Raw genomic sequence first — 12,445 nt, 5'->3', positions numbered from 1 at the left:
GTCTTAATTACCCTATATGATGAATGCCTAAAACTCGTAAGGACAGTGGTTTACAAAACATATATTTTTCTGTGTATTAAAGCTTAATATAATATGAAATCCATTTGTAATAATGACATAGATACTTAGTGAATGTAAATTTACAATAAACATTATAAATAGAAGCATCTTAACCAAAGTCCACAAGTATTCAGAATTCTACAAATTGACTCAGCACAGGCTGCCATTTCTGTAGAGCTCAGGAAAGCACTCACTGTCCAGAACAATGGGTTTGTTGTCAGAAACAAAATCCTAACATTATGGAAACAATTATTTTAGATTTATAATCAGACTTTTCATGAAAATGTTTTCATGAAGTTTAATTTTTACAAATAAATAATCTAAATTGCAATTGACAATGTTGTGAGATGACAATAGGGAAAAATCACAGTTCCGACTCAGGGGTTGTTGCAAGGATGTAGCCACTTCCGTAGCGTCCATTAGCTGCTCCTCCTAAATCCAAAGGAGAGGTGTTTTCAGGGCCCAAGTATGTGCGATGAGTAGGCATTGGGGATGGGGTCTCACTGGGGACTTTACTTAAAATAAAGCGGGTTTCATCATTATCCTCCAAGTTGGAAATATCTTTCATCATGCGACCTTTTTTGTAGGAAACAGATAGTCTGTTTGAGCCATCTGGTATCAGTTGAAATTGCCACAGAAGGAAGATAATAGGGAATGGAAGCAGGGCTAGAATTATAAGGCAAATGAGAAGTGAAAGTGCCCAGGGTGGATATAACAAATACTGCTCTGTGGCCTGAAAAAGAAAAAGGAATATATTCCTGATGACAAGGGTAAACTTGGGAAATAACTTTTAATTTAAATTGTAGATTAAACCTAAACACATCAGCTGTTGTTTTGTTAAGAAAAGGTCTAGTCTGAAAACTGCACCTAAAAAAATGAAAATAACATTTAAAAGAAAACAACTTCCCCTATCCTGCAAATCCTTTTTGGTATTTTTCACTTTTGGCTTGTTTCTTATTTTCTTATTTTGGCTAAGTTTCTTATTACAGATGTGAATGCATTTGACAAACTGCAAAAGTTTTCTTAAAAACTGTGAATTAAGACAGCCTTGGCCCATAAGATGAGAGGGACTTAGATGAGGGCTTGTATATTGGTTCAAAATGTAAAAATGCAAATTGAATACAGTATCCCCATTGATATTGATAAAGAGGGCTACATTGGTTACAAAATATACTAAAACATATCCATACTGTTTGATGGTATTTATTAAGGTTATGATATAGAAACATTTGATAATCATATTCTCCTCTAACCAGGAGGTCGACTACACTCATTTTTGTCCTTATGTGGCTACCAAATAAGTGGCTGCTTTTAATTTTACTTATTGTCTTATATGATATTCTATAAATATTTAAAAGGAAACTCCTACTGTTGTTTTATTAATAGTATAAGATTCAAAATAAGTATTAAACATATTGGGCTGTTTTGAAGTGGTTTGCGTTGTTAATCCAGCTGGACATTTTGACTAATGAAACTCAATCCAGGAACAGACTCCCTAGCATTGCCACAAAGAATTAACTTGGTGTAGCGATTGTGCAGGGAAAGTTATCCAAAATCACATGACCGACAATAATAGTAGCCTCTTGGTCCGCAGATAAAAGAAAACTTATTGGAACAAAATGAGATAAACAGGTTTTTGTCAATGCTTACCTATATTATTGTAGCACTATATTTCATGCTCATGTCAAAAAATATTTATTCCCCAAGGACTTCTCTATTAATATATGATAACACAATACATACATTTCAGACCCTGTATAGGAAGTTCACACTCACCAGTTCCCTAATCCATGCACTGTAACCTGGAGGACTGATCCCAAGTTGGATAACACTAGTAGTCAGCAGAAGAGCCATGAAGATAGGTGAAATATATTTCCATGTATAAAAGTAGTAGGCATAGGGGCGGAATCCTAGCATATCTGTGAGCTCCTGCATAAACCTGCATAGGTAGAAAAAATCTGCTCTGTACATGGAACAAACATGACATCAACAAGCAGTGATTCTAGAACAAAATTGCTAAATGTTCATCGCACCATAGCAATGGATGGAATGGTTCAGTAAGTAGGATCATGACATTGGTGATAGGACACATATAAGAGACAGATCTTATGATAAGGTACTCATAGAGTTTTAAGAAGGGTAGGAGTCACTTTACGCAAGACAGGTCCAGTAATATTAACAACAGAAATACATCTGGCTAATCTAAACTAATAAATGGAAAAACATATCTAATACCAAAAGACCTGCACTGGGGGAACATCTGCTAACTCAGCCCACAAGGTTGCCATAGATCAAGTGGATGAGACTTAAGTCTGACAGGAGGAAGAGAACCTTCAAACACATATGTCTCCTGAATAGTCTGTATTATACATCTGCTAAAGGACCTCTGGCAATCCTAAATCCTTTCCCGCAAAAGAAACAGGTTGGTAACTCTGCAGAACTCTCCTCACATCTAAGGAATGCAACTCAGACTCTTTCACATTCTTAAATGTTAGGCAAAAAGATGACAAACATGATGTATTGATTCATATGAAAGGTAGAGAGTTTATTGGGAATAAATTCTGGTAGTAAGTGAAGTATCACGCCATCTTCCAAGATCTTTAGAAAAGGTGGACAGGAGGACAGGGCTTGTTGTTCATAGATGTGATTGCTACCAGAAACACTACATTCAATGGTGAGAGGGTAAAGGGAGGTCTTAGTGCCATCATTAGGAGTTTTGGACTGAGATCGTAATCTGGAGAGTGTCATAAAAAAAGGGTCCAGACCCAGAGATGAGGCCCCAAATCAAAGCCCCAAAAGATATTCAGTGCAGCAACATGAGCTCTAATAGTGGCCAGAGACAATGCTTTTGAGAAGCCTGAGCAGAGGAAAATTAGATAAGTTCCTAAGAGAGTACCATTATGAGAAGATCTTCCAAATGGTGGATATATTAGACGTTCCAAAAGGATGTTTATCACTCCATAAAAAAGTCTGCGTTTGAGTACAAGAGTGCACTCAATCTCTAGGCCCTCAGCTGAAGTAGTGTTGAAGGTGGGTGAAGCACAGGACCTTGAGAAAGCAGGTCTAGATGGTCCGGAAGATGAAGGAGTGGATTTAAGGACATCAACAAAAGATCTTTATACCATATTCTCCTCTGCAAATTTGGGGCAACCAGGGTGACATCTTCCCCGTCTGTCCTTATCTTCCTGATTACTCTGGACAGAAGTGGAAACAGAGGGAATATGTATCCTAGACTGCCTGGTCAATTTTGGGTAAAAGCATTAAATGCCAGGGGACCTCCTTCAGAAGAAAAAAGGCTTCGGTATTTCTGTTTCTTATAAAAGCCATCAAGTCTATGCATGGTAGGCTGAAACAAATTATAGTTCAAATTTGAAGGCTTCACCCCCAGGTGAAGATTCAGAGAACACTGAATGCGGACTGCTCCCAGAAGAGATTGTCTTCTGCCCAGACAAAAATGCATGCTGCTAGGTGCACTTGAGCAAAAGAAAAAACCTGCCTGTTCAGATAACCACCACAGTATTGTTGTCTGACTGAAGCAGCACCTATTTTTTGTAAATAGGTCACTAACAAGCCTGTAAGGGTTTCCAAACGGCCAACACATAAATAACTGATGTGGAGAGATGCTTACAAAGTTGACCAGGTTCTCTGAATGGAGAGACTTCCTAGGCATTCTCCCCAGCCGTGTAGACTCGTGTCTCTTGAAATCACCATCTAGAGAGGGGCCTTCCAGAACAGATCTCTAGAAACATGACTTATCTTTACCCATCACTAAAGAGAAACTCTGATGTGGCTTGGGAGAGAAACCATTCAGGTGAAAGAAGACCTGGAACAGTCACCTAATCTGGGTAGAAAAGTCTATGAAGGACAAGGAGTCTGGCCAAGGCCCAATAAACGGTGTATCTTTTCTAATGGAAGCAAATCTGTAAAGTGGCATCCACCATTGTCTCCGAATATATTAGTCTCTGAGAAGGAAATAGGTGTGACTTTTGAAAGTTCACAAAACAGCAGCGTTGTTAAAGAACCTGAATTGAACTGTTAACCTGGAAATGTAGAGTGGTGGGAGACAGGGTTGCCAGAAACAAGTCATCCAGATGACTACAGCCAGCACCTTTGTAAATACCTGAGGGGCTGCAGACAGTCCGAATAGAAGGGCAGACAGTGAAGATGGACAACCTAATGAGAAGTGGTTGGGAGCAATAAGGATGTTCAAATAAGCATCTTGAAGGTCTTTTGTAGACAAAGTGTCCTGGATGGAGCAATGTTGTTTTTAAAGCCTCCTCTTGAACTTTAAAGAAAGGATTAATCTGTTCAACAAACAGAGGTCTATAATGAGACAGAAGGCCCCAGAGACTTTTGGTACCAGAGAAACCAGAGAATAAATTCCCAAGCCTACTTCTGCTAAAACAGGCAACAACAAGCACTCCCTTTGTCTGTAACTCCTAAATCATGTCCCAGAACACTTGGAATCTTAGAACGTTGAATGGAGGGGGATACATTCACAAATCTCTGGGGGGGAAGCAGAGAGAACTCGCTAACATAGCCCGGTTAAATTCAACGTTCTTGTAATGATCTTCCGTGCTGGACTAAAAAGGAGAACCCTCCCCTACACAGGATGCCTAGTAATAGGACATAGAGGGTGCTGGTTGAACCCTTTTTTCTTTATTTTTAAGGAAGGGACCTTTGTGCACATAAGGCTTCTCCTTGTAGGATCTGGAACATCTACATATTTCCTGGTCTTTAGAAGGATGAAAGGAGCTAGACTTCAATCCAGGGGAATTTTTACACTGAGGTAGCCAGTATTTCTCTCCCAAGACCGGCTCCAGTAGGTCTTCCGGGTCTTTGCTGAATACGTTTTTTCCCAGGAACAGAATTCTGCACAGCTTATTCTTAGACACTGAGCCTGCGACCCAAGACTTCAGCCTATAAGGCTCTCTGTGTCACCACACACAAAGTGGAGGTCTTGGCTTTATCAAGCAATTCCCTTTCCTCTTCAGAAGATAATGCCTCAAGTCATACTTTTGGGTTCAGAAGAAGAACCAAGATCCATTCTTTCCTGCTTAGAAACTGAAAGGCCAAAGGAAGATAGCACAACTGATGTTGACGGAGGAAGGTGAGGCTTGAAGTTCAGACCAGAACCAGAATTGCCTACATTCTCTCTCTGGGTCTCGAACACGTGGCACAAATTTTGTATTTGGAATCACTTAGGAGCTTCTTGCAAGAAGAGATGCTACTTGTTTGGACCTAGAGGAGACCTTCCTAGGAGCTTCCTTTCTCAGTCTGTTTTTAAGTTATGGTAGTGATAAAACACAACTGCCAGCAACTGGCATCTGTCCATTTAATTATGGTACCTTTGGCCTAGCAAACATGCCCTGCATTTGAAAGACCATATGAGGCAAAATTAAATTTAAGGGCAAGCACGTCTGATGTAACAAGCCTGCATGCATTTGCCCAGAAGACCAGAGCCTACCTCCCCTTCCTACCGAAGGAAAAAAGAGGCCTCCGGACTAGGAGTAGCCAGCCCAATGACCCTCCTTAGGTGTAGTGGAAGCAGCCAGGGACCTGAGTAAATCCTTCACCTACGAAACATACCATGGGAGGGGAAATGCCTAAAGCAATGAATGAGAGAAGTTAATATAAATGGAGGTGCAGAAACCTATAAAAGTATACAAAAATGATTTTAATCAAACATCATATATCATATGATTATGAAAATATTTACAGTCCAAAGAAAGTTCAAAAATAAAGACAAAAAAATGCAAAGAGACAGAAAAGCTGTTCTGTGGAGGCACAACCAATGTTTCTCTTACTCTATCACTGCATTTTTTTGGTTCTCTTTTTGCATTTTTTTCTGTTTCTTGCCTCTTTTTTTCTCTATTTTTGGACTGTTTGAATTTTTTTGTACTTTTATAAGGTTGTGCACCTCAGTTTATATTAATTATTGAGACTGTTGCATTTAATATTAAGTATTTTTCTGCTTTAGTTGAGTGCCTCTCTATACTTTTGTAGGGCCCCCTTTTGACTGACTGGCTTTACTTCCCCAATTACTAGAGCATGCAGGGAGCAGGGAAACCGGTTCTCCCATGAACTTAACAACACAAAGAAGTGGAAGAGATACAGCTCGTACCTAGAGTAGGGCAGGAAAACAATGAAGGGGCAATTGGGAAGGGGATGTTGTTATTGGTTTTCCTGCCCTATCTGAGGGAGGAACCACATCTCATATTAAATGCTGCAGGTACATTGTTACAGAGCTTCTAGCTCGGTGGATTTAGGCAACCACAGTTGCTTCTCTCTCTTCATGTAATCTCAGACAGACTCAATGATTTTAAGATCAAGGCTCTGTGGGGGGCATACGATCACTTCCCAGACTTCTTGTTCACTTTTATGCTTAAGATAGTTCTTAATGACTTTGGCTGTATGTTGTTGTTGCCATGCAGCAGAATAAAGTTGGGGCCAACCAGATGCCTCCCTGATGGTATTGCAACGGCTTTTGTGCCAGAAGCTGTTCCATTAGATCAGACAGCAGAAAGCCGGCGATGCTGGCTTCTGCTGTCAGGAAGGAATCCAGGCTGTCAAACAAAAGCCTGATCTCCCGTGCAGCGGCAGGGATGTGTCCCTGCCGCTGCAAGAAGGGCAGGACGTAGCGGTACGTCCATAGAGGATTCTTTGGATGCATTTTTTGGACGTACTGTTACGTCCATAGGGGACTGAATGGGTTAAAGAAAGCTACAATAAAATATGTTTTACTTTTATTCTGTTGGTGTTTGGAGTTTCTTGTTCACTCTCATTCTACAAACATAGGTAAATGAACACACACTCAAACATACATTTACATACTTATGTTAACACACACATTTCCACATATACACTCATGGTAATACACACATACATGGTGCAGAAAAATGGCAGCAGGTGCTTTGGACTGATGATACAAAATTTGAAAGTAAGGCAGTAAGTTCACAGAAGGACTGGAAAGCGTTACAAGAATTAATGTTTGCAGGCTACAATGAAACATGGTGGAGGTTCCTTGCAACTTTGGGGCTCCATTCTTGCAAATTAAGTAGGAGATTTTGTCAGTGGTCTTCTCAATGCTGATAAGTACAGGCAGATATTTATTCATCATGCCATACCATCAGGGAGGGATGTGATTGGCCCCAAATGTATTTCGTAGCATCACAACAACCCCAGACATACAGCCAAAATCATTAAGAACTATATTCAGTGTAAAGAAGAACAAGAAGTCCTGGAAGACTGCAAAACTGTGTGCAAGTGTACCTAGAAGAACTGATGCTGTTTTGGTCACACCAAATATTGACTTGATTTAGGTTTTTCTACTGTCAATGATAAAAATAAACTATTAAAATGCCTATTTTGTAGTACTCTTACTGCACATCATTTTTTCACACCTGCCTAAACTTTTACACAATACTGTAAATGTAATATAAGTGTTATGGACCTCAGATCCCTTCTTGAGATTGAATCTGAAAAAGAAACCTTTGAGGTCCAAAGACGTTACACATTTTTCTGTGTTGGCCACATAACAAAGTACTAGATTCCATCTTCTTTTGGACCAATACAGTCATATCTTGTTAATGTATAGTTCACAGTTCAGTTGGGATTTGTCAATATCTTCTAACAACATTGTGGAGGATCATAGAGGTTCAACATTCTACTACTGTTGTATAAGATGTATATAGCAATCTATTTTAAAAAGTAACACAATATCCATGGCCAATGTTCCCTCTAAAGTAAACAAGATACCAAACTTAATAGTGACAAGTTAAACTATGCCTCCTATTGATACATATACATGTTCTAGTAAATTGTTAAAGTGCCTCCCACCTTCTTTATTTACAGAATTAAACAAAAATATGAGTTAGAAAGGTCAAGGTTTAAGGTGACTGACAGACATGGTATAGTTGGATTCTTACTTCTTTGTGCCATAAACCCAAGCTACTGCAATGTTTTCCAGGATGACGACAATGGTGAGTGGTAGTGTGGCAGAGTAATCATCAAACATGTTGACGAAATAATTTCCAGAACGCTGAACAAAGATCAAGCCCAGCAGGAAGGCAAGGATGCAGCAGCTGACTACAATTATTAGCAGAAAGAAAAATTATATGGTGAAATTATGTGTGGTGCACAAGTGCAACAGTACACACATGCAAATTATCCAGGCAATGTGCAGCAGACCAAGACAAAAAACAAATCTCATCCCAAATTATTTTTGAAAATTGGTGCATAACGTATAACATAGCTGTAGAGTGTAAGAGTTTGAATGTTTTACTTATGTGCTAAGCCGTAAATCTGCATTCCACAGATTTGTAGAAAGGCTGCATTAAAGGAAACTACTTATGTCACACTTACCCAACCTATAATATCTTTTTTTATTATTAGTTTTAGAGAGTGTGCAAAAGCACAGTGTTGTGAAGGAATTGGTTTCATTCATCCAACTCTCATGAAAATGATGGTTACATTTCAACCCATTTGCTTGCTGGCTTAGATGTAATGTGCTAAGCCATTTAAGTCACAAACAAGTTTGAAAGTCTATGTACTTTGTGGCCATGTAGGTGATTAAATCACAATAGCCAACTCTGCAGATGGCTAGTAAACTACAATCAATTCTTACAATATTTTATTAGCCTAATATCAGGAAAAGGTTTATGTACAGCTACTAGTATTTTTATAAGCATTTATGTTTTGAACTCTCATCTTATATATAAAAAATTCACACAAAAACACTTGAATAGCTAACAGTTCTTGACCGTACCTCCAAAAAAGTGGAAAAGAAAAGAATAAATGTGAAGGGAGAGTGAATGGAATTAACAGAGGGTTGGAACTGATGGGGAGTGAAATGTAATAGAGAAACAAGAAAACATGGCTCGTCCCATAGGGTGTGTTGACAGCGGCATAACAAAAAATACCACTGCCCCACTGGAAGAGGATGGGGCCCCAAGCTCCTCCTACACACACATACAAAGTAATTGACTTACACACCGACACACACCGATGTTCTGTTTCTTAACGGATCATAAAAGGTGGTACACTGTACCGCTCACCATCTGATGTTAGACCGGATTTTTTTGGTAGCAGATCTTTTCCAGTACAACGCTCCAACTGGGAGATATGGCTCTGGATGGAAGGTAGCCATCCAGAGATGGTGAGCGGTACAGTGTACCACCTTTTATGATCCGTTAAGAAAAAGAACATCTGTTTTACCAAATAAGGCACCTGCCAGTGATTCTATAAAGACATAGTGCTTACTGCCTACCCCAAGGGATTCATACCATCAGCACGATGTTTTGAATTATTCAGTGCTGAAACACTGTTGATACAAATTTATGTTGCAGGACAATTGCTACAAGGTTTTTTAGTTGGATACAATTTTTTATAGGTTTTTCTTATATGGGACTTTATACTTATTAAGCCTGAACCATGTACCAATATTGATTAGGAGTGTTATATTATTATATGTTTTATTATACATTTTTTGGTATTTCTTTTTTTCTGTTTAATTAAGCAACTGAGTCTAGCCACAAGGGACCTGTGGTTTTTTAGTCTGACAGTTGTGATTTTATTAAAAGTGGTTTTTATACTGTCACATATATTTCTTGATTTTTCTTATTTCCCTAAACTGCCATTTCCAAATGTCATTGTGGTTTACTGAGGACTGATACAATTGTTTTAGTATTTTTCCATATGTTGATTCCACTTGAGGTATAGGTGGTGTTTCAGTTAACCTCGTTATCTTGATCGTGAGCTGAACTGTGTTGTGTGTGTTTTTTTCATTCAGGATTGGTACTGTTACCTTACCGGCGGTTCCAGCGTTGCCGCGAGCAGGGGAGCCGAGACGCAGCCCGCGCGTTCAGCCCCCTGCTCGTTCTGTTCGAGGGAAGACGCGTTGTGGTCCGTCCTGCCGTTAGACGCGCGCCCCCGTGTGGTGATCTAAGGTTAGACGGGACGCGCGTCTCAGCAGCATGAGAGCCGTTCGCGCATGCGTGAACGGCTATCTCATGAATATTTATGCCGCGTCTTAAAGGGGTACTTATCTCTTTTCCTCCTCCCCCTAATTTAGGGGGTAGGAGGATCCTGAGCTAGAGGACTATTTAAACCTTCAGTCTGCATGTACCCCTTGCCTGTGATAGTGCCTTTATTGCCTTCACTAGCGTTCCAGAATCTTATTTGCCTTTTCGTTGCCTGAACTTTGCTTGAACCTGACCATCCGTTGTTTGCTGCCTGCCCTGACCTCTGCTTGTGACCCCGACTATCCGTTGTCTGCTGCCTGCCCCGACTTCTGCTCGTGACCCCGGCTATCCTTTGTTTGCTGCCTGTCCTGACCTCTGCTTGTGACCCCGACTATCCGATTGCCAGCTCCTAGTACCATCTGGTTACTCCTGTACTGCTCGTCATCACCACTTGGGGGCGCCTTTCCTTGTACTGCAGCGTGGATCCACAGCCTGAACCACCGTTAGTGACAGGTACTCCCAATACCAAGCTACAAGAGTCCCTGTTGCCTAATTATTTATTTGTTTGGAGGTGGGAATTAAGAGACTAAATTGAAAAAGAGATGGTTCAGAAATGTGCGGCCTTAGAAAGGGAAAGAATGGTGGAATGTGAAGATGGACACAGGAATGGGGGGAGTAAAAGAGTAATTGTTCAGCAACTTCAATTATATATCTATCCACAGATTTTATTTCATAATATGTGCATGAGTTGACTAAAAATGTGATTGGAAGCCCTATGAATGTTCTGTAGCCCACATGAACAAGTGAATACTTGGGCATATCATCAATATGGCACGGTTCTGCTTTGGAAATAATTTGTAATAATTTAAATTTCTAATTAATGAAGCCAAGAATACCTATTTTAGGGTTACATAAAACAGTGTCAATGTTCCTGTACTTTAGAGCAACTTACCTGTCAAAACTTCTTTTCGTACTTTAAATGTGTCTACAATGGGTGTTATTATACCGGACATTGTGCCAATCATGCTTCCTAGACCAAGGTTAATCAACATGAAGAAAAACATAACAGACCAGAAGGGAGAAGCTGGAAAATGGGTCATGGCTTCGGTGAATGCAATAAAAGCCAATCCTGTTCCTTGCACTGCCTGTAGAAACAGCAGGAAAAAAATAAAAAAATATTGTATATTATATCCAATCAATTAATATCAATTTATCATTTTTAAAAAAAAAAAGGCTAAAATAACAACTAAAAAGGCTACATCTCCTATAACCTTTATCATGATTCCGGTTGAGGGAGATGAGAGCTGTAGTGCATGGGGAGCTCATGAGGAAGATTTCTGTTTCCTGTGACTGCTTTAGGCTAGGTTTCCACTTGGTTTTTTAATGCTAAAAACGCCCATAAAAACGCCCATAAAAACGCCAATAGCGCCACCTGGCGTTTTTTTTGTGGAAAAACGCAGCAGCCAGATGTTAGCTGTTTTTCAATAGGAAATCGCAAAATGCCATTTCCACTTGGCGTTTTTCTGTCTGGCGTTTTTTCAGTCCTCTTTGGCGTTTTTCTGCTTTTTTGGGCTCTGTGGCAGTTTTTCAAAATCGCAGCATGTTGACACTCTGGCGTTTTTTCAAGGAAATCTTGGCGTTTTTCTCCAATAGAAGTCTATGGGAGAGAAAAAACGCCATGAAAAAGCCATGTGGGTTTATTGCCTTGGCGTTTTTTATGGCGTTTTTTCCACAGTTACAATGCAGAGGATGGACCCAGTATCTGTGTGTCCTACGAGAAATAGGCTGAAAACAAACAGTTTCACACAAAACAAAGTTCATATTGAATTTTACACCATTTGGAACAAACATGCCATTACAAACAAACATACCCGACGCATCAACTGGATCCTGCGTGCCAAAAGCAACAGCAAACAATTTGCACCATCATTTGGTGCCAATCTTCCTAGAGGAGCAGACATTCGGAATAAAGCATGCCTTACAAACCACAGAAAAGAGACAAAGGGGTCTACCAAGTAAATGACATTGGGGGCAGATACTTGCCATTTATCCTAATCCCTTTTAGCTGGGTGAAACTGCTAACTTGTAAAGGCTGGAAAAACTGCCTAAGGTCAAAAAAAGCAATTTCCACAGAAAGGCTAAAACGCCAGAAAAAACTCCAGAAAAAAACGCCAAAACGCAGGAAAATGCAGTGGCAGTTTTCTTGGCGTTTTTCATCAAGAAAAAAAAACGCAGGACAAAAACCCAAGTGGAAACCTAGCCTTATAGCGGTATCATAAAATAAAAAAACTTTCATAAAGAGAAAGTCCCATGGCAAAAAAATTTCAATGCAATGTTATATACAGTATTGTACTTTAATACAATTTGTTTTATTCAATTTTGATCCAATAAAACTTAGTTCATTTGCAGACCTGGAAGCTGTA

General features: G+C 39.7%; 1 protein-coding gene across 1 annotated transcript in view; it reads right to left on the bottom strand.

The window, feature by feature from the left end:
* Positions 1-424: 424 nt before the first annotated feature.
* Positions 425-12,445, bottom strand: part of LOC149287880 (sodium-dependent neutral amino acid transporter SLC6A17-like) — a 53,842-nt gene continuing 41,821 nt past the window's right edge. The window contains exons 8-11 of the mRNA XM_089492237.1: positions 10,975-11,167; positions 7,989-8,148; positions 1,837-1,999; positions 425-793 (exon numbers count right to left, since the gene is read on the bottom strand). Of these exons, the coding sequence (XP_089348363.1) occupies positions 425-793; positions 1,837-1,999; positions 7,989-8,148; positions 10,975-11,167 (885 nt within the window). The remainder of the gene's footprint in view (positions 794-1,836; positions 2,000-7,988; positions 8,149-10,974; positions 11,168-12,445) is intronic.

The sequence above is a fragment of the Sceloporus occidentalis genome, unplaced genomic scaffold (assembly GCF_023333645.1).
Source record: "Sceloporus occidentalis isolate IW3139 unplaced genomic scaffold, rSceOcc1.0.p SCAF_55, whole genome shotgun sequence".
Lineage (NCBI taxonomy): Eukaryota > Metazoa > Chordata > Lepidosauria > Squamata > Phrynosomatidae > Sceloporus > Sceloporus occidentalis.
The sequence above is the reverse complement of the archived record's forward strand: the minus strand, read 5'-3'. Positions and strand labels throughout refer to the sequence as shown.